The 24,888-nt window shown below is 46.0% G+C and overlaps 1 protein-coding gene across 7 annotated transcripts in view; it reads right to left on the bottom strand.

Moving 5' to 3' along the window:
* osbpl6 (oxysterol binding protein-like 6) overlaps nucleotides 1-24,888 on the bottom strand; it is an 82,637-nt gene that overhangs the window by 14,515 nt on the left and 43,234 nt on the right. For 3 of the 7 annotated variants that reach the window (XM_063213365.1, XM_063213363.1, XM_063213362.1), the window contains exons 8-18: nucleotides 23,689-23,792; nucleotides 22,295-22,387; nucleotides 20,673-20,705; nucleotides 18,336-18,504; nucleotides 17,557-17,687; nucleotides 14,076-14,183; nucleotides 11,778-11,912; nucleotides 8,694-8,781; nucleotides 5,809-6,062; nucleotides 2,463-2,600; nucleotides 80-143 (exon numbers count right to left, since the gene is read on the bottom strand). In XM_063213365.1, the coding sequence (XP_063069435.1) occupies nucleotides 80-143; nucleotides 2,463-2,600; nucleotides 5,809-6,062; nucleotides 8,694-8,781; nucleotides 11,778-11,912; nucleotides 14,076-14,183; nucleotides 17,557-17,687; nucleotides 18,336-18,504; nucleotides 20,673-20,705; nucleotides 22,295-22,387; nucleotides 23,689-23,792 (1,317 nt within the window). The remainder of the gene's footprint in view (nucleotides 1-79; nucleotides 144-2,462; nucleotides 2,601-5,808; nucleotides 6,063-8,693; nucleotides 8,782-11,777; nucleotides 11,913-14,075; nucleotides 14,184-17,556; nucleotides 17,688-18,335; nucleotides 18,505-20,672; nucleotides 20,706-22,294; nucleotides 22,388-23,688; nucleotides 23,793-24,888) is intronic. The other 4 variants (XM_063213367.1, XM_063213364.1, XM_063213368.1 and 1 more) reach the window with 2 other exon arrangements.

Consider the following 24,888-nt stretch of genomic DNA (forward strand, 5'->3'; position numbering starts at 1 on the left):
TGATAAATAACAACAGTAGCTTATAACTTGTCAAATACGATCCACAACTCAATTGATTGAGCAATTTAGATCCACATACCTTGCCAGAAGGTGAACTTTTTGGATTCACAGTGACAAGCTGAAATTGGTGGATGGTGGCTCACCTTTTCAGGAAACAAGAAAACAGAACAAGTGTACATGTAAACAACACAAGTCACGAGTACGCCATGAGTGAGTAAACACATCCGTATTTAATTATCATGTAAGCATCAGAAGTGTACCAATGTAGTCCAAGTGCTACGTAGTTTTGAACTTCACTTGCACAAAAAATAAAATAAAAAATTGATTCAACGGGAGCTCACTGGTGTGCGGTTCATCCTTCTCCTACATGAACTTTATGCTTTGACCCTGCACCCGGCTAAAAAGGAATTGGATGAGAATCGCGAGATCCGAGATCCGAGATCTGACTGAGCTTGTTTTGATTCACATTAGTTATTGTGCCCTGAGCAGGATTACACAACAATATGCGCGGCGATGAGTCAGTGCTGCACAGTGGGGAGCGAGGCAAGTGCATCAATACAGCATGTGCTGCCCACTGGCAATGATGCAGAGTGCAGACAGGATGCCTGGCCAGCCCACCAGTTTTACATCAACACATGCAAATGTATACATGCACTCATGTCACGCACGCTGGCACACAAATACACACAACAAAACAAAAACAAAAACAAAAGCCAGACACACACGAAAAAAACACAAACACACACACACACAAACAAAAACGCACAAACAAAAACACACACACACACACACACACACACACACACACACACACACACACACACACACACACACACACACACACGGTGTGAAGGGAAAATTAATGCAGTACATCAGCCCATAAGAGGCTGATCAGAGCCGAGCAGAGGAGAGGAGAGGAGAGGAGAGGAGAGGAGAGCAGAGCAGAGCAGAGGAGAGCCGAGCAGAGCAGAGCAGAGCAGAGGAGAGGAGAGGAGAGGAGAGGAGAGGAGAGCCGAGCAGAGCAGAGGAGAGGAGAGGAGAGGAGAGGAGAGGAGAGGAGAGGAGAGCCGAGCAGAGGAGAGGAGAGGAGAGGAGAGGAGAGGAGAGGAGAGCAGAGCAGAGGAAAGCAGAGGAGAGGAGAGAAGAGCCGAGCAGAGGGGAGGAGAGGAGAGGAGAGCAGAGCAGAGCAGAGGAGAGGAGAGGAGAGCAGAGGAGAGGTGAGGAGAGGAGAGGAGAGGAGAGGAGACTGAAAGGAGAGGAGAGCAGAGGAGAGGAGAGGAGGGGAGCGGAGAGGAGAGCAGAGCAGAAGAGAGGAGGGGAGAGGAGAGGAGAGGAGAGGAGAGGAGAGGAGAGGAGAGGAGAACATTTCGCAGAGGAGGGAAGAGGAGAGCAGAGCGTGGTTCAGAGCAGAGCATTACACAGAGGAAGTGAAGTGCAGTGCAGTGCAGTGAAGTGTGCTGTAGTGCTGTAGGGTCACATGAGGCCAGCAGTGAGTCACCGTCTCTCACTAAGAGGAACTAGGAGGTCTAAGCTGGCTTAGGGCAATGACACACACTGGACGCATGTACTGTATGCATGCCCGTGGCGTGTACATATGGATGGATGGATGGATGGATGGATGGATGGATGGATGGATGGATGCATGATGTATACGTGCATTCATGCATGGCATTTTTTATGTGTGCATGTGGATACAGTATTTCATTGTGTGTCAATGACGTCTGTATAGAGGTCAGTGGTGTGTGTTTGTGTGTGTACATGACACACAAGCTACGCCTGTGGTTAAATGGCGGTGTGTGTGTGTGTGTGTGTGTGTGTGTGTGTGTGTGTGTGTGTGTGTGTGTGTGTGTGTGTGTGTGCGTGCATCCTGTGAAGTGCTTGTCTCTCAGTTTGCTTCCAATAGCCTCTGTGAGAAATGAAGAAAACTGTGCTGACGTAGGCAATTTATCCAGAGGAGAGGCGGAGAGACAGGGGATGTGATGTGCAGTGATGGAGGGTGACCGTGTCCAGCCAGGAGGGCAGGGGGTCCTTCCCAGAGGAAACCCAACCCTCCCACTAGGGCTGTAACGATATTGTATCGAACCGAGAAATCGTGATATGCAGTGTCATGATCCTGGATCGAACCGAGAAACTGCGATACGCAGAGTCATGATACTCAGTATCTCGGTTCAAGAAGGCAATATCGTGATACGTTCTTTCAAAGTTCTACAGAGAAAACAACCACATGATATGATGTGATGTTTTCTTTATCATTTTATTTTATAACATTGGCAAATGTAAAAAAAAGCAAATTAAGCATAATTCATTAAATAGATACATTTAAAAATCGCAGGGTGTATTGAACGGTAGGTGAAAAATCATGCAATGAACCAAATCGTGAGTTGAGTGTATCATTACAGCCCTACCTCCCAACCCCCCACATCATGCTACTGCAGGTAGCCCAGCCTGCCAAAGCCTCTCACCTGCTCCGAGAAAAAACAGAAGCCCTTGTCCTCCCGGATACATTCGTACGTCTCTCCGAGTAAAGGGTTGAATGGCTTGCTTCCAGCTCTGTAGTACGTGGCCGAGTATCCCGAAACCGCAAAGGCAGCGACAAGGACCTGTAGGGGTGGATAAAACACACAGCAAAAAAGGTTTTAGTGCTGTCAACAAATCCACCAGCGCAGCACCTACTAAAATAAAGCTTGGAATTGGATAAACAGAAATGGAAGAAAAATGAGCACAGTGCAGCACAAACAGGGTTGGGTACGTTTGGAGAGGCTAAATGCAAAAGGTTACCCTATTACGATAATAAAACTATGTAAAAAGTGAAATGTTTGGATAGAATTTGTGAGCATGCTGCAATTGACTTGATTTGGCGGCTGGAAAAAAAAATCATGGGATGGACGAATAGGAATGACCCTGTGTAAGGTTTTCTTTCGCGTTATGTACATACAAACACATACATACACAGTAGTACGTACATACATAAAAAAAATAAAACAAAATGCATTAGACTAAATGGAATGACCCAGTAAAAGAATTTCTTCAGTTACAGACAAACACTCTTCTCGATCTTAATATAATATGTAAGTATAAGTATCAGCAGTAAGATAAAACAAGTACAGTAATACAGGTAGTTTAAGTAATGTTTTATCTGGCAATTCAACTGTAATAATCTAAGCAGTCTATCTTCAACCATGTGCAGGCAGGCAGGCATGAGATGCGCAGCCCCGAGCCCCACCACAGGCCACTGTGGATCACAAGTCCAATTCACTCTCTGTGATGACCCAGCAAGGACAGGAATTGGGTTGCCCGTAAGGGAGAGTGCGGAGGTTGAATGAGGTTGGCCGCATCCTCCCTGTGTGCCTCTGTGTGTGTGTGTGTGTGTGTGTGTGTGTGTGTGTGTGTGTGTGTGTGTGTGTGTGTGTGTGTGTGTGTGTGTGTGTGTCCGTTTGTGTGTATGTGTGCGTGCATGTGCATTGCAGGGTTGCGTGCCAGAACCAAGGGCCCCTGTGTGTGTGTGTGTGTGTGTGTGTGTGTGTGTGTGTGTGTGTGTGTGTGTGTGTGTGTGTGTGTGTGTCCGTTTGTGTGTATGTGTGCGTGTGTGTGTGTGTGCATGTGCATTGCAGGGTTGCGTGCCAGAACCAAGGGCCCCTGTGTGTATGTGTGTGTGTGTGTGTGTGTGTGTGTGTGTGTGTGTGTGTGTGTGTGTGTGTGTGTGTGTGTGTGTGTGTGTATGCATGTGTGTGTGCGTGTGTGTGTGCGTGTGTGCATGTGTGTGTGCGTTGTGCATGCGTGCATGTGTTCGTGTATGAGTGTGTGTGTGCATGTGCGTTGCAGGGTTGCGTGCCAGAACCCAAGGGCCCCTGGGGCTGCTCTGCTGGATTGCTTCCCACAGCTCCATGTGGCTCACTGCTCTGCTCCACCACACCACACCACACACACTTCTCTTCTCTTCCCCATCACCAAATATGGTCCAGACCAATTCTGCCTCAGATGGTCTCACAAATATCTGGGGCAGTTCTGAAGGATAAAGAGATCTGCCCTGACAAGATGTGTTTGTTATTTTCTATTTTTCATCTCTATTTGGTGCATATTTGCCATGTGTTTATCAAAAACACTTTGCGCGTTCATGTGTTTTTTTCTCGGTGTGCTCATACTATGTAGAGTAGAGATGCACCGGATCCTGATTTTTAGGATCCTGCCGGATACCGGATTCACTGCTTAAGATCCTGCCGGATCCGGAACCGGATACCGGATCCTACGAAAGGATTGAAACACATAACCAACTCGCACACGTGGGCCCTATTTATTACGTTGGCGCAAACTATTTTTAAAACTCATTGGCTTACTGCCACACTGCCTTCAACGGCCGCTTCCAAAGGGCTTTCACTCCATGCAGCAATTGGGGTTGTGAAAGACTGACTGAAAAGCCTAGGCTACATAAAAAGTAGAGATGCTCCAGATCCTGATATTTAGGTAACTGCCGGATACCGGATCCACTGCTTAAGATCCTGCCGGATCCGGATAGTCTGAAAAACCCTATTATCCTGCCGGATCCGGAACCGGATCTTGGATCCTGTACACCTCTAATGTAGAGGTGCCATGAGGTCATCCAGCCTCCAGACTAAAAGCTCCATCTCCACACCACCACTCTGGACTGGGACGAGATGCAACCAGATTTGTATTATTACTGTCACTATTGCGGCTGTCACCATATTATTGTCTTATTATTGTAATGTCTTTCCATTCTATTTTTTATCTGATCTTTTTTCTACATGTTAAATATTCAATGATAAATGTTCATTTTTACATTTTATTAATCTCTTATTGTTGCTAGTTCCACACTGTTACCTGTCCTGTCTTGCACTTTATGTCAGTCTGTAAAATGTCAGTCTTGTGTATGTCTATGTCTTGGCATGGTATAGAGAGAGAAACGTAATTTCATTTTCCTTGCTTGACCTGTGCATATGAATAACGTGATAATAAAAGCTGACTTGACCTAAGAAAATGAGAACTCCAGGCTCTTCTATTAGATGATTTACCTTTTATTTTAACCTGGTTTACTCCTGAACCAGCTTTGTAGTATAGGCCCCATGTACAGAATAATGAACTTGTGCACTGCAGGACTATAATGTGGCTTGTAGGGGTCATGCCAAGAGCAGCATGTTGGATCGTACCATGTGCTCAAAGGGGGTTACATCATAGAGGTCGGTGGTCAGTGGTCAGTGCAGACCATACCATGCAGTTGTAGGGGGTGGGTTATGATGGGGGAGTGCAGTCCACACAATGTGCTCATATAGTGGCTGTGTTATGATGAGTGATGACGAGTGTGAACAATGTCATGTCATGTTATGAGTGGTGACTTGTGAAAATACAGGCTGTACCATGAGTTTGTAGGGGCTGTGTTATGAGTGCCAAGTGAAAATGTGGGCTGTACCATGCATTTGTAGGGGTCGTGTTATAAGTGGAAAAACAAAGTGTGGGCCATACCATGCGTTCGTGGGGGTCATGTTAAGATGAGTACTAGGTGAAGGCACGGGTTGTACCAAGCGTTCGTAGGGGTTATGTTAAGAAGTATGGTCGGTACCATGCGATCGTGGGGGTCACGTTAAGAGGAGGGGTAAGTGGCATTGCGTGTCCTACCATGAGTTCCTAGGGGTCATATTAAAAAGGTGCGGGCCGTACCATGCGTTCGTGGGGGTCGTGTTACGTAAAAAGGTGCGGGCCGTACCATGCGTTCGTGGGGGTCGTGTTACGTAAAAAGGTGCGGGCCGTACCATGCGTTCGTGGGGGTCGTGTTACGTAAAAAGGTGCGGGTCGTACCATGCGTTCGTGGGGGTCGTCCGTGTCGGCGGCCTTGTCCAGCAGCTCGGAGTACTCGAGCTCTTCGCACATGTGCTGCAGCGTGTTGAGCGGCTCGTTGAGCTCCACGGGCATGGAGACCTTGGACAGGTCCTTGCCGATGTTGTTGCGCAGGATGTTCCACAGGTTGATGTTGCTGGTGTCCGGTGAAGGCGCAGGCAGGCACGTGCGGCGTCCATTACGAAAGGCACCGCACGCCAGGTCGCCATTGGGCACTGCAACGCAGACATGCATGCACGCAAGCGCGCACACATACACATGCATGCACACATACGCACACACACGCACACAAACATAAACACACGCGCATACAGACACAGACACAGACACAGACACAGACACAGACACAGACACAGACACAGACACAGACACAGACACAGACACACACACACACACACACACACACACAGACACAGACACAGACACAGACACAGACACAGACACACACACACACACACACACAGCAGAGCAGCAGCCAAAGCACTGTTAGAGCAATTGAAAAACATTTTCGGCCAACAGTTTAATGCAGTTAAATACATTATGTGCACATTTTTGACTCATTAGACACTGCAAACCACATAGCACAATGGCAGGAAAACAGTTTGATAAATGGTCTGGCAAACAGGCTAATGACCATTAGAGAAACTAAAAACATTTGCTATTGAACGCATTTGCATTTCACAATGTTTGTTTTTTAAATTAAATTAATTAATTACAATACAAATTGAATCAATCTTAGATTATTGGCTAATTATTTTACTCTCACTCCACACTCAATCTTGCGTTTTATCAATAAAAAATAATTTTCTGCTCAGACCTGGGGTAGTAAAATATGTGAGAGATACAATCTCCCACTCTAAGGTGCTTGGCTTGAGTCAATAGAAAATAATGTGTCAAGGACAATAGAAGGTGAACCAGTGGTCTGATGTCTAGACAGTCTTAAATCCTAATCCTGTGTTCCTTTCCCTGCGTCCATGGAAAGGGGAAGAGTGTAACAGGCAGGCCACAGTGGCTGGGCCAGTCATTAAGTGTAGGTAGGTGAGTCACTGATCGTGTTTGTGATGGATGGTTCAGGGCCGCTATAGCTAGATTGGATTAGGTGGGTGGAGTGGAGTGGAGGGTTACTGGAACAATACAAGCAAGGAACACTTCTGGCCTTTGAAGACTACTGTCCTGTTCTACTGCCTCCCCTGAGATCCTTTCCAAATCAGGGGTGCATTTCTCAAAAGCATAGTTGCTAGCAGTTAGCAACTTGGGTAGTTGCAAATGGGAAATTGCATTACAACTAACAATGCAGTTAGCAACAACTATGGTTTAAAGAAATGCACCCCAGATCTCTCTCTCTATCTCTCTCTCTCTCGCTCGCTCTCTCTCTCTCTCTCTCTCTCTATCTCTCTCTCTCTCTCTCACACACACACATTTACTTGCACTAGCCTAGCATCAGCGACCTCTGGGTTTACAAGGACTGCTTGTAATATCAAAACAAGTTCATGGATGATTCAGAGATCTGCAGAGAAAATTGGACAAAAATCCCTTCTGATATGTGCAAACCTCATCCACCAAAAGAAACATCTGACCTCTGCACTAGAGTTCTCCCACCAAGTACTTTCTTTGGCTAGAGGGACGTATTTCTCTCAATGAAATACAAATCAATTGAAAAATATTCTTATTTTCTGTCTTTTAAAGGGACATTGTGCAGGAAATGGTCAAACAAGGTACTGCAACTATGCTACTCATTGAAACTGGGTTGGCTATCGCCAAATTTGATATTTACATGAAAGTTTACAAGTAATAAACAAATATTTTCTAGTATGGTCCAAGTAGAGTCATTTTTGAAGCTAAAAATTGCTATTTTTGGAAATTCAAAATGGCGGACCATGGAGAAGATCCCCCTTTTCATGTATGAAAAGTGCAATTTGTCCGGTCATAATGAATACTCCGCTGGTAAGTATTCATGAAAAAGGTAACATTAGTGAAATGGGAAGCATGAATTCTGGAAATAAACAAGTAAAAATCTCACACAGTGTCCCTTTAAATAAAAATATTTTCTTTCTATTTTAAGTTGTTTTCTTCCTTTTAAGTTATTTAAGTCCTCTATCTAGTATCTATCTGGCAACAGGGACATTTCCAAGGTGACCGGTCACTACAGGAAAAGCAACAGAAAGATGGATGGACAGTCTGGGTGAGGGCTTGAGGGTGGCAGGAGAAACAAAACAGTGACACACATCAGGTCACAGTCACTCGCCCCAACACCAGCCCACCCTACCTCCTGCCCCCTAACCCTCGCCTCCCTCGCTCCACTCCTTTTTTCTCTACCCCCCTCTCCCCGCTCCTCTCTTTCCTACTCTACCCCTCTCCCTCCATCCCTCCATCATCACATTTAGACTTTCCACTGGAACATCGGGAGGGAGGGAGGGAGGAGGACAGGAGGAGGAGAGGAAGAGAGGGGGAGAGGGGGAGAGGAGAAGAGGAGGAGAGGAGGGCCCGCCTACTTTGTCTGGAAACGTTGTCATTGACGCTGGCGTTGTCCTCCGAGATGTTATCACTCACTTATAGTTATGAAACAATGTTTTTACGGAAGACTGTCCAGGCATCTATATTTTAATACATTGTGTCTGGGTGAAATTTAATGCCAGGCCTTTCCATATTTAATGACACATCTCAAAAAATAGCAAAATTTAATGCTTTTCACGGCCTTAAATCAAATGTTCTACATGTAATGCTTTTTAATACTTTTTAATGCACTGCGGGGACCCTGGAGGGAGGGAGGGAGGAGGACAGGAGGAGAAGAGGAGGAGAGGGGGAGAGGGGGAGAGGAGAAGAGGAGGAGAGGAGGGCCCGCCTACTTTGTCTGGAGACGTTGTCATTGACGCTGGCGTTGTCCTCCGAGATGTTATCACTCACATCGCTGACGTATGACTCATCATCGGATGCCTGGCAGAGAGGAGACAAAAGGAGAGAGAGAGAGAAAAAGAAAAGGGTGAGAATATGATGTAGTGAAAAAAGACTGTCCTTCAGTGAAGAGAGGGGTGAGAATATGGTGCAATGAAGCATACTGTCCTTTAGTAGAGAGAGGGGTGAGAATATGGTGCAATGAAGCATACTGTCCTTTAGTAGAGAGAGGGGTGAGAATATGCTATGGTTAAGCATACTGTGCTTCAGTAGAGAGAGGAGTGAGAATATGGTGTGGTTAAGCATACTGTCCTTCAGTGAAGAGAGGGGTGAGAATATGGTGCAATGAAGCATACTGTCCTTTAGTAGAGAGAGGGGTGAGAATATGCTATGGTTAAGCATACTGTGCTTCAGTAGAGAGAGGAGTGAGAATATGGTGTGGTTAAGCATACTGTCCTTTAGTAGAGAGAGGAGGGGTGAGGGAGAGGTGAGATGGCTAAGCTAAGCTAAGATCATCATCAGCTTGAGGAAAGTCACCGTTCATATTCTGATTTAAATGTTGGAAATAATGTTTCATTTCACCTGTCTCTCTCTCTACCTCTCTACCTCTCGCCTTATCACCCTCTGTTTCTCTCTCTCCGTTTCTCTCTCTATCTCTCCCCCTGCAGTCCTTGCTGGAGAGCACTGGGGGGTGGGGGGAAGGGGGGGGTCAGTTCAGACTGCGTCACGACTTGTGCTTGCCACACCGTGAAAAGCTGCAGTCTACGGTATGTTCTTGTGAGAAGAAATCAAGTGCGAGAGCTCTTGCCACTGATGAATGACACGAGAGTGCTTACAGGGGCTTAACACTCGTACGTCCCTTAATACACCGCAACCTAACAGGCATTACTCGCATCATGTCTCATTTCGCTATGGCCGTTAGCGATTCCATGCTCTCTCTCTCTCTCTCTCTCTCTCTCTCTCAAGTGCCCTATTACAACTTGTCTATGTGTGGGGGGAGTGAAGACCTACGGTGTTTAAAACCACACAAGCTCTCTCTCTCTCTCTCTCTCTCACACACACACACACACACACACACACACACACACACACACACACACACACACACACACACACACACACACACACACACACACACACACACACACACACACACACACACACACACACACACACACACACACACACACACACACACACACACACACACACACACAGGGCACAGTCTGGCACATTACACACACAGCTGGATGATGACAGCATCCCGCCAGCGTTCTGGGTCTTGGCCAGGCAGCCATGTTACTTGCTGGGGGGGGGGCAGACATGGCGCCCCCACGTGATTAGGAGAGGAGAGGAGAGGAGAGGAGAGGAGAGGAGGGGAGAGGAGAGGAGAGGAGGGGAGAGGAGGGGAGAGGAGGGGAGAGGAGAGGAGGGGAGAGAAGGGGAGAGGAAAGAGGAGAGAGGAGAGGAGAGGAGAGGAGAGGAGGGGAGAGGAGGGGAGAGGAGAGGAGAGGAGAGGAGAGGAGAGGAGACAGGAGAGGAGAGGAGGGGAGAGGAGACAGGAGAGGAAGCCATGTTACTTGCTGGGGGGGCTGACGCCCAGACACGCCGCCCCCACTGCGATTACCAGATGCACTGAAAACTTCCTCCCACTGTAACGAGGGCGCCGGAATAGCAATGAGCAGAAAACATTCATTTTTTTTCTTTCCCCCAACTGAGAGCGTGAGCAAGCCATTCCTGTGCTGCTGGTGACAAATAACAATGCGTGGAGAAGAAGTGGGGGGAAATTATGGGCGTATTATCTCTGCAGACCTCTGCTCAGGTAGTGGGCGTGTGAGTTTAAAACAAATGGCCGCCAACACAATTCCAGTCTGTGGAGCAGAGAGAGGAGTGTGGGAGGAGAGATGATGGAGGAGGAGACATTGGAGCGTGACGGGGGGATGAGCAGGGTGGGAGGTGGAGCTCTCTCTCTCTCTATTTCTCTCTCCCTCACTCAGCTGGGACTCCCTCTGTCTGTGGCCCCCCCCCCTTCTCTCTCTCTTTCTCTCTCTCTCTCAGCTGGGACTCCCTCTGTCTGTTCACCCCCCCCCGTCTCTCTCTCTCGTACATTCTCTCTTCCCCCCTCCCTCAGCTGGAATTCCCTGTTTGACGCCTCTCATCCTCCCTCTCTCTCTCTCTCTCTCTCTCTCTCTCTCTCTCTCTCTCCGTCTGAATCCTATTGTAGCCGTCTTCCTCCTGTGCTCATTAGAAGGCAAATGCTATAGTGTAGCTCCATCCACGCAGCACCGCGACTCCTCCAGCAGCAGCACCGCACCTGTTCGCCCCCACACAGCATCTCTCCGGCTCCATCTGCCCAACCCCTCAACCTCACCCTCCCTCCCTCCCTCTCTTTCCCTCCATCCTCCCCTGCATCCTCCATCCTCCACTACTACCCTGATGCCTCCCAGTGGCGGTTCTACCCATTTGGGGGCCATAATCAAAATATAGACATGGGACCCCTCTTGAATTATTTTTGCTAGTATTTACCATGGCAGGACTGACTGTTGGGGGCCTCTACAGTGGACAGTTTTGGTGGGGCTGTCGTGCCGAAAAGCAAGTCCCTGCCAGAACATGAGTGCCCTCATTGAAACCAATGGCCAATTTTTCAGATATCTTCTACCAATTTTTGCAAACAAATCAGTCACAATTTAAGATGGAAAGCCTATCAATAAAGCATCTGCATTCCTTCTGGAAGTACCACAAAGAGCTGGTTACAATTTCAGTATTATTTCCATAAAAGAATCGAAGAATTGTCATAACAAATGTTACGGTTTCATGCAATTAGCTCATATTAAGTGGAGGACGAGTAATGTTTCATAAGCATATGTTTAGTTCATTAATTATGTAGTTAATTCTAATTCAAAATGTCATTGGTTTCAATGAGGGCACTCGTGTTCTGGCAGGGACTCGCTTTTCGGCACGACAGGGCCGCAGGAAATTCCCTAATCTGCCTATTAGTAAAATCGGCTCTGATACGTTTCCGCTGTGGTGCACCTTACCTCGTTCTCCGACGAGCTCGCTGACAGAAGCACTTCCTGGGCATCGAAGAATTCTGACACGGACTCTGACATGGACAGCCGACTCTCGTTTGAGGCTTGTTGTGTGAGCGGGATCCCAACCACCATCTGCTCCGCCTGTAGAGGAGAAGGGAGGAAAGAGGAGAGGAGAGAGGAGAGGAGAGGAGAGTAGAAGAGGAGAGAAGAGGAGAGGAGTGGAGAGGAGAGGTGAAGAGTGGAAAAGAGGGGAGAGGAGAGGAGAGGAAAGGAGACCGAAGGAGAGGAGAGGAGAGGAGATGAGAGTAGAAGAGGAGAGGAGAGGAGAGGAGAGGAGAGGAGAGGAGAGGAGAGAGGAGAGGAGAGGAGAGTAGAAGAGGAGAGAAGAGGAGAGGAGTGGAGAGGAATGGGGAGTAGAAGAGGGGTGGGGTGGTGGTATGAGAGAGGGGAGGAGAGGAGAGGTGAGGAGAGGAGAAGAGAAGAGTGGAGAGGAGGGGAGAGGAGAGGAGAAAGAGGAGAGGAGAGGTGAAGAGTGGAGAAGAGGGGAGAGGAGAGGAGAGGAGACGCAAGGAGAGGAGAGGAGAGGAGGAGAGAGGAGAGGAGAGGAGAGGATAGGAGAGAGGAGAGGAGGGGAGAAGAGGAGAGGAGAGGATAGGAGAGAGGAGAGGAGGGGAGAAGAGGAGAGGAGAGGAATGGGGAGTAGAAGAGGGGTGGGGTGGTGGTATGAGAGGGGGGAGGAGAGGAGAGGTGAGGAGAGGAGAGAGGAGACGAAAGAAGGGGAGGAGAGGAGAGGAAAGGAAGAGAAGAGGAGAAAAAAGGAAGAAGAGAAGGGAGAGGCAAGAGAGAGGAGAGAAGAGAAGAAGAGGAGAAGAGGGGAGAAGAGAGGGGTTATGCGGTGTTCAGGGCCGGTGCTAATGTTTTTAAGGCCCAAAGCATAACTGGTCAGGAGGCCCTCCTCATAATTAAATAATAATACGTTTTTTACTCCATCTCAATTTTGGGAGCCCTAGGCGCTCTGCTTACTCTGCTTAAATGCCTAGCGGCGGCCCTGGTGGTGTTGTTGGTATGGGTGGGGGAGGGAATGCATTTGAGCAGGGTTTCCCAAACTGGGGTGCGTGCACCCCAGGGGGTGCGTGGCCTGCCACAAGGGGGTGCGCGAGCTGAATTGAGCAATGGCGGATATGTGTTTCTACACAGATTTAAAGAAAATGAAGTAGTTTTTAATTGTATGGTGAATTGTATGCTTTAGGAATATTGATGTCTATTGGAAAATGAGGATTCCCTAAATGGCTCTGCATAATGTACAGTGAAGCCATATTTGAGTTCCCATAAGTACACCAAAACATTCGATTAGGGGGTGCGCGAACCACATTGAAATGTACAAGGGGGTGCGCAAGGGAAAAAGTTTGGGAACCGCTGCCTTTGAGGATGCCGTTGAGAGTACTCTACTGGGGATCCCAGTGCTGCTGCTGCTGCTGCTGCTGCTGCGTACAGGGTCCATTAGTGCACTGCCATCCATTCTACTGCTGCTGCCTGCTCTGCTCTTCCTGCCTACTATACTACAGTACAATACCTTCATCCACACCCACACATATACTGTATTCAGATTTTACACTGTGTACCATGTCTCCATTATCTTATGCTAACCTTGTGTTATCATCAAGGTTTCACCATCATGTTGTGATGTACAGTATAGGAGGCGTTGCATTGTGATGCAAATTATGTGCCAAGCTAGAAGCCAATTCATGCATTATACGTACGTACACATAACGAATTCACTGTGCAAAGTCATAGTATCACAATGCAAACAAATCCAGTCAGTCAGGTGGCTTAAACATTTCTTTGCCAGGCAAAAGCATGCTCGGTCCGAGACGATTAACCATGTAGGGACAATGATGTACACTCTAGCTATTTGTAGGGACAATGATAACACAGCTACAATCCCTCATGCTCCCAAGGCCATTTGTGTCCTGGCAACAGGAACAGCTTGTGATAGGCACCAGGTTCAGGGGTTAAGTTAACACCCACGTGAACATTCCAGTGCCACGTGAATGTTCCACTATTATTCACAAAAATCAGCAAATTCTAAAACCAGCCAGTTAGAGAAATTAATTATTACTACTTTTTTTTATTATCCTGCATAGTGAGGCAAAGGTACTGAATGCAGTACGTGCAAATGTATTTTCTGACTTCACTGTCCATCACTGAAGAAAAAAAAACAGCATTGCATCATCAAGATTAAGCTGCCAAAGGTCATCAGTGTCTGGATTAAATTAAAAAAAAGGTGCCAGTGGACGTCCTTACCTCATCAGGGCTGGGGATGATGTTGACACTGACCACCTGGTCGGACAGCACAGACTCTGAGTGAATCCGGCTCAAACGAGTTCGCAACTCAGCGTTTTGCGACAGGGCCTGTGAAACAGTAATACCAACAGTATGTATCATCGTAATGAAATTTGAATGTATAATAATCACGTCCCTCTGAATTAGAATTTATAATAATGTAATCACATCCCTCTGTCAACCTGCAGCAGCCAGCTTAGACCAGATGATCAGATCAGCGCAGCTCAGCTGGGAACACACATGGATAAAATACATTTCAGGCTGCTCTGAAACGCCTAACAGAAAAAGCAGCCTTTTGAGGACAAGGGAAACGGGAGCCCTTTCGAGCTTAAGGACCTTCCTTTTAGTCAAAGTACATGAAAGTCCTTGTGTGCAGTGCACAAGCCTTCAGTTGTCCAGGTGCAGGTGTAAGGCAGGAAAACTTGATCAACTTGATCGAACTTCGCTTAAAAAAAAATGAAGAGAAACAATATCCAGTGTGCGGTGTTTAATGAACTTTTCGCCTTCCTCCTAGTCTTCAGGATGAAGGTGAGGAAACTATCTATTGCTCTTTCGCTCTCTCTCCAAAAAGGTCACTGACATAGACAACAGCTGTCCTCACGGTGGGCTTCCGTCAAAATGACAGACATGTTTACGCCGTTATCAAGTTCCCGTCTAGTCTACTCTCCCTCTATCTGCATTTGTCTGACACCCACACATTCCTCGCATGCGCACACACACACGCACACACACACACGCACAAACGTGCACACGCACACAAAGAATGACAACTTTTAAAGCATACCAGGAGTCATTGTTAAAATGAAGAGCTCTTTTCCAAAGCGCTATATCCACCATTTTTGACTTTTTGCATTTTAATATTGGAATTGACTGTTTAGATGTCCTATCATCTATGTGTGAATTCTTGCCATTCAAATATTTTGAGAACATACTTTAAAACCTCTATAAAAATGCATTTTGCAATGCATTTCAATGGAATGCCCAATACAAAAATGTCACTTTCCCAACATTCTATAATATGGATACATCTCATTTTGGAAAAGAGCTCTTCAAATATTTCTTAAACTTCCATTGAACTGAAATAGGAAATCATTGGACGCTTTGCAGAATGACTGGAATGACTAGAAAAACTGCTTTAAACAAACAGCGATACCTGTCGGGATAATATTTGGAGTAAGGTTATGTTAAGAAGGTTTTTAATGTAAACTAAGTCTGCCCCCATTAGAATAGCTCAGATCTCGGAAAGGGCTGAGTCGAAAAATGCAGCATCACCGCCGGGTACTGACAAGTCAAGGGCAGCGTGAGCAACAACAAAGGATATTGAAATTGGCAGAAATGATCCTTTAGTTTAAGCCTTCATGGAGCCTTTATGGTTAGACTCATTACCCCTCCAAAGAAGGGGACCTGAAATGTAAGCGTTTATTAATTGTGAGTGATGACTAAACTTCATCTTCCCAGCGTGCGCCCACCCCCTACAGCAGCCTAATCAGCTCCACCCGGAGAGAAGGGTGGACTAACAGTTAATGAACTTCACCCTTGCACAAAGTCAAAGCGGTGTTAATCTCAATTCCAATTACAGCCAGAAAAGATAACGGGTGCCCATGAAATATATTGCCCTCCTCCTCCTCCTCCATGCTTCTTTCATCTTCCAATAATAATTTTTTCTTCACTTTCCTTCAAAACACGGTAAACTACTGTAGAGGCATCGACTGTACCTCCGCATTTCAATGAATCTTCAAATGACTGTATATATTTTTTTCTAGGTGAGTCGTCAGTGTGGGGAGGGCCCGCCCCTTAGTATAAACCAGGAGGGCCCGCGGCCCGCCCCTTAGTATACTCCAGGGGTGGGGAACCTTTTTCATTCGAGGGGCCACTTCAAATTCATCCAAGGGCCGTAAAAGTGCTCCGAGGGCCGTCCTATGAACACAAACCAGGATTTCCCCCTGCACTTAAGGCCTACAGCATATTGAAGGTGGCCACCTTTAAAACAGTCCTAATCTTTTCCCAAGTTCCCTGAATATAACTTAATTGTATTGCAAATGTATTTTCTAAGATTCCTTTACCAATGTGAAGCTGCATAATCTTAAAATTATATCGGGGGCCGGAAAAAACGGCCTCAAACGGCCCTCAAGACAGGTTCCCCAGCCCTGGTATAAACGGTACTTTCTATCATGAGTCATCCATCTTGTGTAATTTAGAGGCACCTGATGGGCCGTGATAGCAGCTTCGATTAACATAACAGCTTCATCTCCCCCAATAAAAACCCCAAACTGACTCAACCTTCATTCCTCATTGTGCAGTGAGCACTTTGCTTCACCGAGCTGTAGAGTAAACCCATTGTCTGTCTCTCTCTCTCTACCCTCCAGGAAGTCTCGAAAGCACTTAGCAACAGTTGTTTACTCTCAGCTTATTTGTGCGTCAAAATTAGAGAGGAAGAGGACAGGCGAGAAGAAGACTTCTTTGTGTGAAGTGATTCACAGTATAAAACCAGTTTACAAAGCTATAATATATTTTTTCTAGTTTTTTTTCTCTGTGCGATTGGTGAATATATTCTTTTCGTCAGTCATGCCTTGCTTGATTAACATTCCACTCGGTTGTTATGTCCCTACGCATTGGTCAGACCAAGGAATCTCACCTGTGACAAGGAGCTCTAATGGGCTGTTTATACATACCTGGGTATTTTGATAAACGCGCATTTTCTTCTCTACGCTTACCAAAATACGTTTGTCCACATCATAGGCAAATATGCATAAATATGCTGCTGCGAGCTGTCATAAATATGTTAAGCCTGTGCGTGGTAAGGAGAACGGCATTCAAGTCTTTAAAAGATCTCCACTTTTGCCGGAGTTTTTTTGATGCTTCGTTTATAGAGGCAAAACCTCTGTTTATACACGAAAGGCACAAACGAAAGGTCTTCGTTTATCAAAATACCTGGATATGTATAAAAGATCATCTAAGATAGCTACGGTATGTATAAACAGGATACATTATGTTTTATAGTTCAGAGTTTTGCTATCTGCCATGTGGTGCTTGAATATTCCACCAACACCTGATGAAGACCCCATTGATCGAAACGTTGTGTATAATAAACTGGGAGCAGCAACAGTGTGCAGATCTTCCTTCTTTCTTTACTTTATCACGTTTAATCCGGCACCTGTTTACTTTGATGTGCACGCACTTCAAACGCTTAGTGCAAAGGTCGCCAAATGGCGGCCCACGGGCCAAATCCGGCCGGGGCACTGTAAACATTTGGCAGGCCATGAGGATGGAACAAATGAAAACATACAGTACATGCATACAGGTATGCTATCTGTGGCCATACAGTTGGGACAATTATGTGGCTCTCAGCTTTGTTTGTGCTAAATAATTTGGCCCTTGTGGAAAAATAATTGAGACCACTGGCTTAGTGTGTGAATATTCTGCCTGCGCCTCGTCTTCTCACCTGTGACAAGGAGCGTCTGAGGGTGACGATCTGTGCCGACTGGGCCGGCTGCTCCTGCTCTGACAGCGCCTGCTTGATCTTCTCCTTCTCAATGGCCACCGTGTTGAAGGCCGACTTCAGGAGCGAGTGGACTGGGGAGGGGCACAAAGCCAGTCAGATCACAGAACAGACTCATTAAACAGTGAGACCGGTCTCACAGTGGACAGTGAGACTTCAGATTGGCTCCCTATCTCACGTTGGCATTTTGGGGAAAGCATCCATGCTGTCTTGCAGATCGGAGCGATTGTGCAAATCATCATGGGATTTCCCAGGCTAGAGGGTTGTAGCCTCTGAGCTCAGACTGCAGCATCACTGTGCTTTTCCACAGTCCGCACTTGATACAGTGGGCTGCCTGTGCAGTGTGTGCACCCTGTGGTACCTTTCTACATGTAGCCTGGGAATTTCCATGCTGCTTTGCAAAATCGTTCCCATCTGAAAGACTCTCCCTAAGCGAGAGTACCCGACACGATTGGCTATGGGCTACGTAAATGGAAAATGACACATTCGTAACAACCAATAAAACATAAACCACACCTCCCCTACCGAGAAATTGAACTACTCCAGACTATTTTGCTTGGGAGTCTCGGTAGCCTCCAATCTATCTCACTTGGGAGTCTCAGTAGCCTCCAAACTATGTCACTTTGGAGTCTCAGTAGACTAATGACGAACTCACTTGTGAGTCTTGGTAGCCTCCAGACTATCTCGCTTGGGAGATCGTCTGGAGTTCACCAGGCAAGTACCTTTCTGGGCGATGAGGCAGAAGTCCTCCTGCAGTTTGATGTAGTCTCCGGCCCCCTCCATGCAGTCCGCCAGGCGGGTGACGGGGTTCTGGAAGTCCGCCAGCTCAGCACACAAGTTGGGGTTGGACGAGTGCAGGCGCACAGGAGACATGCTGGCACTGATAGGCACCTGTACAGGGGAAGTAAGAGTCAGGGGAGCAGACCGCGGTCTGGTCAACACCACACTGAAAACACGGACACACTTAACTTGATGCCAGCATCATACGTAATGACATAACAGTGTCATAACAGAGTCGTAACACAGTCATGAATGTGTCATTAACATTATGTTCATGTCATAAACATTTAATGACTGTCATTGAGTGACAATCGGTTATGGTAAAGGCAGCCCGAACACTTTTCCCACTTTTCATGACCATAAAACGTTTTTGACATTGACATCATGTGACTCATCCCTGGCTGTGTCATGACACTGTTCTGACACTATTACTACACTGACGCCAGCGTCAAGTTAAGTATAACCCGAAAACACTTTATATATGCCAACACTTTCTTTGAAGGGGTCTACATAAGAGTGTCATATCACCGTCATAAGAATGACATGACACATGTCAAGGACATTAATGACGCTAATGATGTTTGTGACAGTAGTCAATAATTTGGATTTTGGGATATCAGAGAGAACATCCAAACAATATTGAGTTCCTCATTCCAAAAAACACATTATGACAACAGCCTTAAACATTAATAATGCTTAATGTTCCTGACACGTTTCATGAAAATCTTATGGCACCCTTACATGGCACACTTAGCCAATGTACTTAGATCCATTCAAATGAAGTGTTAACCTTGCGTACAAACACAAATACCCAACAAATACCTAACTGCCAGCAGCCCAACTGAAACAGCACTGTTTAGAAGCATGCAAGTCCCAAAAGAACACGTCTCCCACGATTAGCCTCTGACAACTCAACACAGATATGAGGTCAACTCGGCAAGGAGACAGCACTGGCAGGCAGAGGGAGCCGCTCACAGCAAGAGTGGCAAGAGGTCTGACTGGTTCTCAGAGGAGCAAAATACTGGTGAAAGGAGATCATAACATGTCGCTCTGGCTAGCAGTACTATTTGCTGGCTGGTATGATACCTGTGCTCCACTCTGCCTTGCCATGATGTCAGGTTGCCGAGAGACTCCCTTCCATCACACAAATGGCCTTCACACATACACACGCACGCACATACACGCACGCACGCACACGCACACACACACACACACACATACTCTGCCCCCTCCTTCGCCCCCCCCCCACACACATTTATAATTGACTTCAGCAGAGAGGGCAGAACACACACACGCACGCACACACACACACGCACACGCACACGCACACACACAGGTGAGCAGTGGAACGGAACCATTCCACCACACAACCGTGTTGTCATGGCAGCGAGCGGGTGCATGTGAAGACCCAGGCGCCGCATCACTGATCTCAGGCAGCACAGTGAGCAAGATGGCCGCTTTGAGGTGGCGGGATGTTGCTCAGTGCTGGGGGGTAGACTACATGTGTCTGAGCAGGGGTGCGTTTCTCGGAATCATAGTTATTAGCCAGTTAGCAACTTGGGTAGTTGTCAATGGGGAATTGCATTGCAAACAGCAAAGTAGCTAACATAGTTAGCAACTACGGCTTCGAGAAATGCACCCCAGGTTTGTTAAGGTGGTCATAAATGCTAACTTGAGAGGAGATTGAAAGTATTCTACCTCTTAACCAAATGGATTCTTCTGAGGACCAGAAGATTGACCAGAGTGCCAGAAGGTTGACTTTAAAAATGGTCCCTCATGAGCTCTTGTGTAACATTTTTACATTTTTGTGTAACATTTTTACCTCTGCTGTGTTGCCAAAGCAGAGGTACTGTATACTACTGTATACCAAAAACCGTAAGAAGCCCTGTGAAAGACAGATCTTCAATCTGAAAAAAGACCTCTAGTTGCCTTAAAATGTAGCACTTATGACCAGACCAAAACTTTAAAAATTCCAGAGGGCTGAGCGACCGACAATTTAGTTTGCAGTTGTCAGAAGTCTGAATACTCTACACTGCGCACTGAAGGCCCTTTTCATTTCCACTCTTCCCTATAAAAGAACGTTTGTCCCAAAAGAATAAATGCATATCAACTGATTGTTGAAGGAGACAGGGATGAATCAGGCTTAGTAAAAGGTGTGAGTTGGAAATCAGGGACAGCCTATTGTCTTCAAGGAGGAAGTCAGACTGAGCGCAAAGCAGCAGAGACAACAGTGTGAGTGTTGTTACTTAGAAAGCTGAGGGGGGCAAAGCAATGCTTACTTTTGCCCTTCTGGCTTGGGATAATGAGTGGACCTGTGGAGGTGAGTATGAGAGCCAAAGAGCAGAGATTAATTCCATTCACAATATTTTCTTTTCTTTCTTTAAAAAAAAAAAAAGAAACATACAGTTTCAAGTTAAAATAGAAAGTGAAACAACTCTAAATTTAAAGGTGCACTGTGTAATATATATATTTATAGCATATATAATATATTATAAAATATATATTTTAACAGTTTCTTTCCAGAATTCATGCTGCCCATTCACAAATGTTACCTTATTCATGAATACTTACCACCACTATCAAATTCTAAGTATTTATTCTAAGTATTTATTGACTGGGAAAATCAAACTTTTCATACATGAAAAGGGAGATCTTCTCCATTGTCTGCCATTTTGAATTTCAAGAAATAGACATTGTTAGCTGCAAAACGTATTGTACTTTGGTCATACTAGTAAATATTAGCTTATTATTTAGTAAATATTCATGAAAAGAACAAATTTGGCAGTAGACAGCACAGTTTCAATGAGCAGAATAGTTGCAATACCTACTCTGGCCACCATCCTACACAGTGCACCTTTAAACAGAAGTAGACATAACATGTCTTTCACAACGCTGGACACAAAGGAGTGTGTGGCCTTGCACATGGACTTATAGTAGCACACACACCCACATCAAAAAAAAAACTGAACCGAAACTGAAATGGAACCGTCAACTGAAAAGTACATTCCTGACTTTGAAATGAGATCAAAACGTTGATGCTCCACACTTCTAAAAACACTAATTGCTCAGCTAAGTACACCATATTTCCACCCTTTGTTTTGTGCACTAAAGCTGAATAATTCTCTTTGCTCCGTAGGGCCAACCAGTGACTCATACAAGCATGTCATCCAGCAGCATGACGCTTGTTCGCATTGCCACTCACTGCTACCACTCGACAGAATCACATAGCGCAAGGGAGCAGTATGACCAGGGAGGAGGAAAGGAGCTTTTAAATCACCCTCTGAGGTAGCAATGAGAAGGAGGGGCGATTTAAAAAGGCTAGAAATGGAAATGTGAATGTGTGTGTAACAAAAAAGGGTTTCCACGCGCTTCTGTTTTTACATCTGGTGCATCAACGGGAGGGAGGCAGGTAATCTTGAACGAAGAGAAGACACCGGAGCAGCTCAGATGGGATGCATGGGTCCATGGACTCTGATGAAGATGGCTTGCCATCGAAACGTTAGTCCCTAACATGTTGTGCACTTGAATTAAAAAGAAAAAGCATCCCATCTGAGCTGCTCCGGTGTCTTCTCTTCGTTTGTGAATGTGTGTGTGTTTGCCCTTTTCCCCCCTCATCGCATGATGTGTCTAGATGCTGACGGCGGTGAAATGTGAGCTCAGGGAGGGACCATTATACACAACACCATATCCCCCATTTGAGTAACAACTTCCTTCCTACTAGCTGATATTAGCAGCGTGTCGTGTTGTGCTGTTTTCCAGTAGAGCAGACCATACACCTACTTGTGAAAAAATAACTGACTTCGGCAAAATGGCAAATACAGCTCTGAAATACTGAAAATAGACCTCAAGAGAGAGCTAGAGTAGGGCATTCCTCAACAAGAGAGAGAAGAGAAAAAAGTACCTGCAGTTGCATTTTTGCATCTTTGCTGACACTTTTTGTTCTCCATCTTCTGCTCACGCGCTTGTCTTTCTTTGATAAATCTAAACAATTGGTCTACATTACAAAACATGGATAAGAATAAAAGATGAGAAGGGGGTTAATAATAACGAAAAAGACAAGAGGCTTGCAATCAATCATTAATAAAGCAGCAAATTTAAAAGTGGGAAAAAAATGCAATCGAAACATTGATGATGGAAAGAAAAGACTAGACAACAACAACAACAACAACAACAATTCCAATGGGAAAGCATTAGTTTCATGTGACAGCCATGGAATAGCATAGACATAAATAAATGGGATCACATGGTGGAGACATGTGACCGTGATCTAGTTCACTTTTAAAAATCACACACAGAGGAGGACGGTGGGAACAGAACAGAGGTGCAGGGGTGGATGGCTGCTTGGTTCATCATCTCCCTGTCTTCCCTATAACACTGCGGGAACTCATTGAGTGCCAGCCATTTTCAAATTCAGACTGGGGGGGTGCAGGCTTTTTTCAACGTTTGAGTGATTTTTAAGAGCCATAAAAAATTGAGTTCTTTGTCCATGTGAACAACAAACATACCAGACCAACGTGTTAGGCCCCAGCCCCCATGAAAAACGCAATTGACTTGATACCAAGTCTTTGGCACTGTGCCATACATTCTGAAAAGACTCATTTTCAAGTCCATGGCACTGAAAGAGCTACGAGCGGTGTGGGTGGACTGGAGGCTGTATTTATAAAAGGGATGGAGGACTCATGAAGTGTAACCACAAGGGCATGAGTCACAACCCTCTTGAGTTGCCGCCCTCTTACACTACGCTCTCTTTCTCCCTCTCGTCCCCTTTTTCTCTCTTTCTTTATTCCCCCCATCTCTTCCGGTCCATCATCAGAATGGCTGGGGCCGCAGGGAGGAGAGTATATCCATTACAGCTGTTCTAATAACCCACTAGTGAGGACCCCTGAGATCCCTGTGGTGCATCAACAGAGAGAGAGCGAGAGAGAGAGAGAGAGAGAGAGAGAGAGAGAGAGAGAGAGAGAGAGAGAGAGAGAGAGAGAGGATAGAGAGAGAGAGAGAGAGAGAGAGAGAGAGAGAGAGAAGGGGGGCTGGTTTGAGAGAAGAAGGCATTGGTATTACAGAAGGTGGGGGGGGGGTGGGTGCTAGTTTGAGAGAAAGGGGCCCTACTTGGAGAGAAAGGTGCTCTGGTTGGAGAGATGGGGGCCCTGGTTTGAAAGAAGGGGGCCCCGGTTTGAGCGAAGGTGCCTCTGGTTTGAGCGAAGGGGGGCTTGGTTTGAAAGAAGAGGGGGCCTGGACCTGGTTGGAGAGATGGGGGGCCCTGGTTAGTGTGTGGTCCAGTGGGTCGTCTGGTCTCACCTGCATCTCTGTGAAGTTGGGGGCCGACTGGGTCCTCTGCAGGATCTCCAGACTCTGCAGCAGCCTGCTCAGCTCTATGAGGCTGGACTGGCAGTGAGCCAGCTCTGGAATACACAACAACAAACACAAGAAAATCACTAGTCCTGTAATATACAACAACAAACACAACAAGAAAATCACTAGTCCTGTAATATACAACAACAAACACAACAAGAAAATCACTAGTCCTGTAATATACAACAACAAACACAACAAGAAAATCACTAGTCCTGTAATATACAACAGTGTTTCCCAACCTTTTTTGTCTTACGTACCCCCTAAGCATCTTAGTTGTGCCATGAGTACCCCCTAATTTATGTTCTATATCGCTTTCTCTGTCCTAATATGACTGCTCCATTCATTTGTTACAATAATAAACATTTTCCAAGTACCCCCTGCAGTGTGCTCGTGTACCCCTAGTGGTACACGTACCCCTGGTTGGGAAACACTGATATACAACAACAACATAGACACATCTACTGGACTGGCAGTGAGCAAGCTCTGTAATACACAACAACATAGTAGACACATCAACTGTTGGATTCCAGCTGACAGAGGTGTTGAATAGTGTGTTCTTTTATTTTTTTAATTAAAAAAAAAAAAAATTTAAGTCATAGAGTGTGGTGTCCAATTCTCGAATTAAGCCGGTTTATGTATAGTCATCCTTTTGTCCACAGGCTCTCCATCATAGTCTCTGTCAAATCAGTTGTCAACACAACACACACACGCATAAACACACTGTGTGCACACGCACGCACGCACGCACGCACGCACACACGCATTGTAGGCCTACACATGCATGCACACAAACAAATGGCTCTGAGCCTACAAAGGAACCACACGTCACTGGCTGAATCATTCATGTCCTTTTCATTATTGAGGAGCGCAGGCCAGGTTTGGTCCCACTACACATCAGACAGAGGATTCCAGCTATGACGCTGCCCCGGTAGCGTGCTTAGATAGTAGCCACTAGGGCTGTAACTATACGGTCAACTTACGATTCGGTTCGTATCACGATCTTTGACCAACGGTTTGATACACTGCTCTATTTCTTAAATGTCTCCTTTTTTCACAAAATAATTATAAATGGTCATTTATAGGTAGAGCAGGTTACAAGTCGCTACTACGCGTCAAAAAAGTAGGAGGATTTGAAACGTGAAA

Source organism: Engraulis encrasicolus, chromosome 13 (genome assembly GCF_034702125.1).
Source record: "Engraulis encrasicolus isolate BLACKSEA-1 chromosome 13, IST_EnEncr_1.0, whole genome shotgun sequence".
Lineage (NCBI taxonomy): Eukaryota > Metazoa > Chordata > Actinopteri > Clupeiformes > Engraulidae > Engraulis > Engraulis encrasicolus.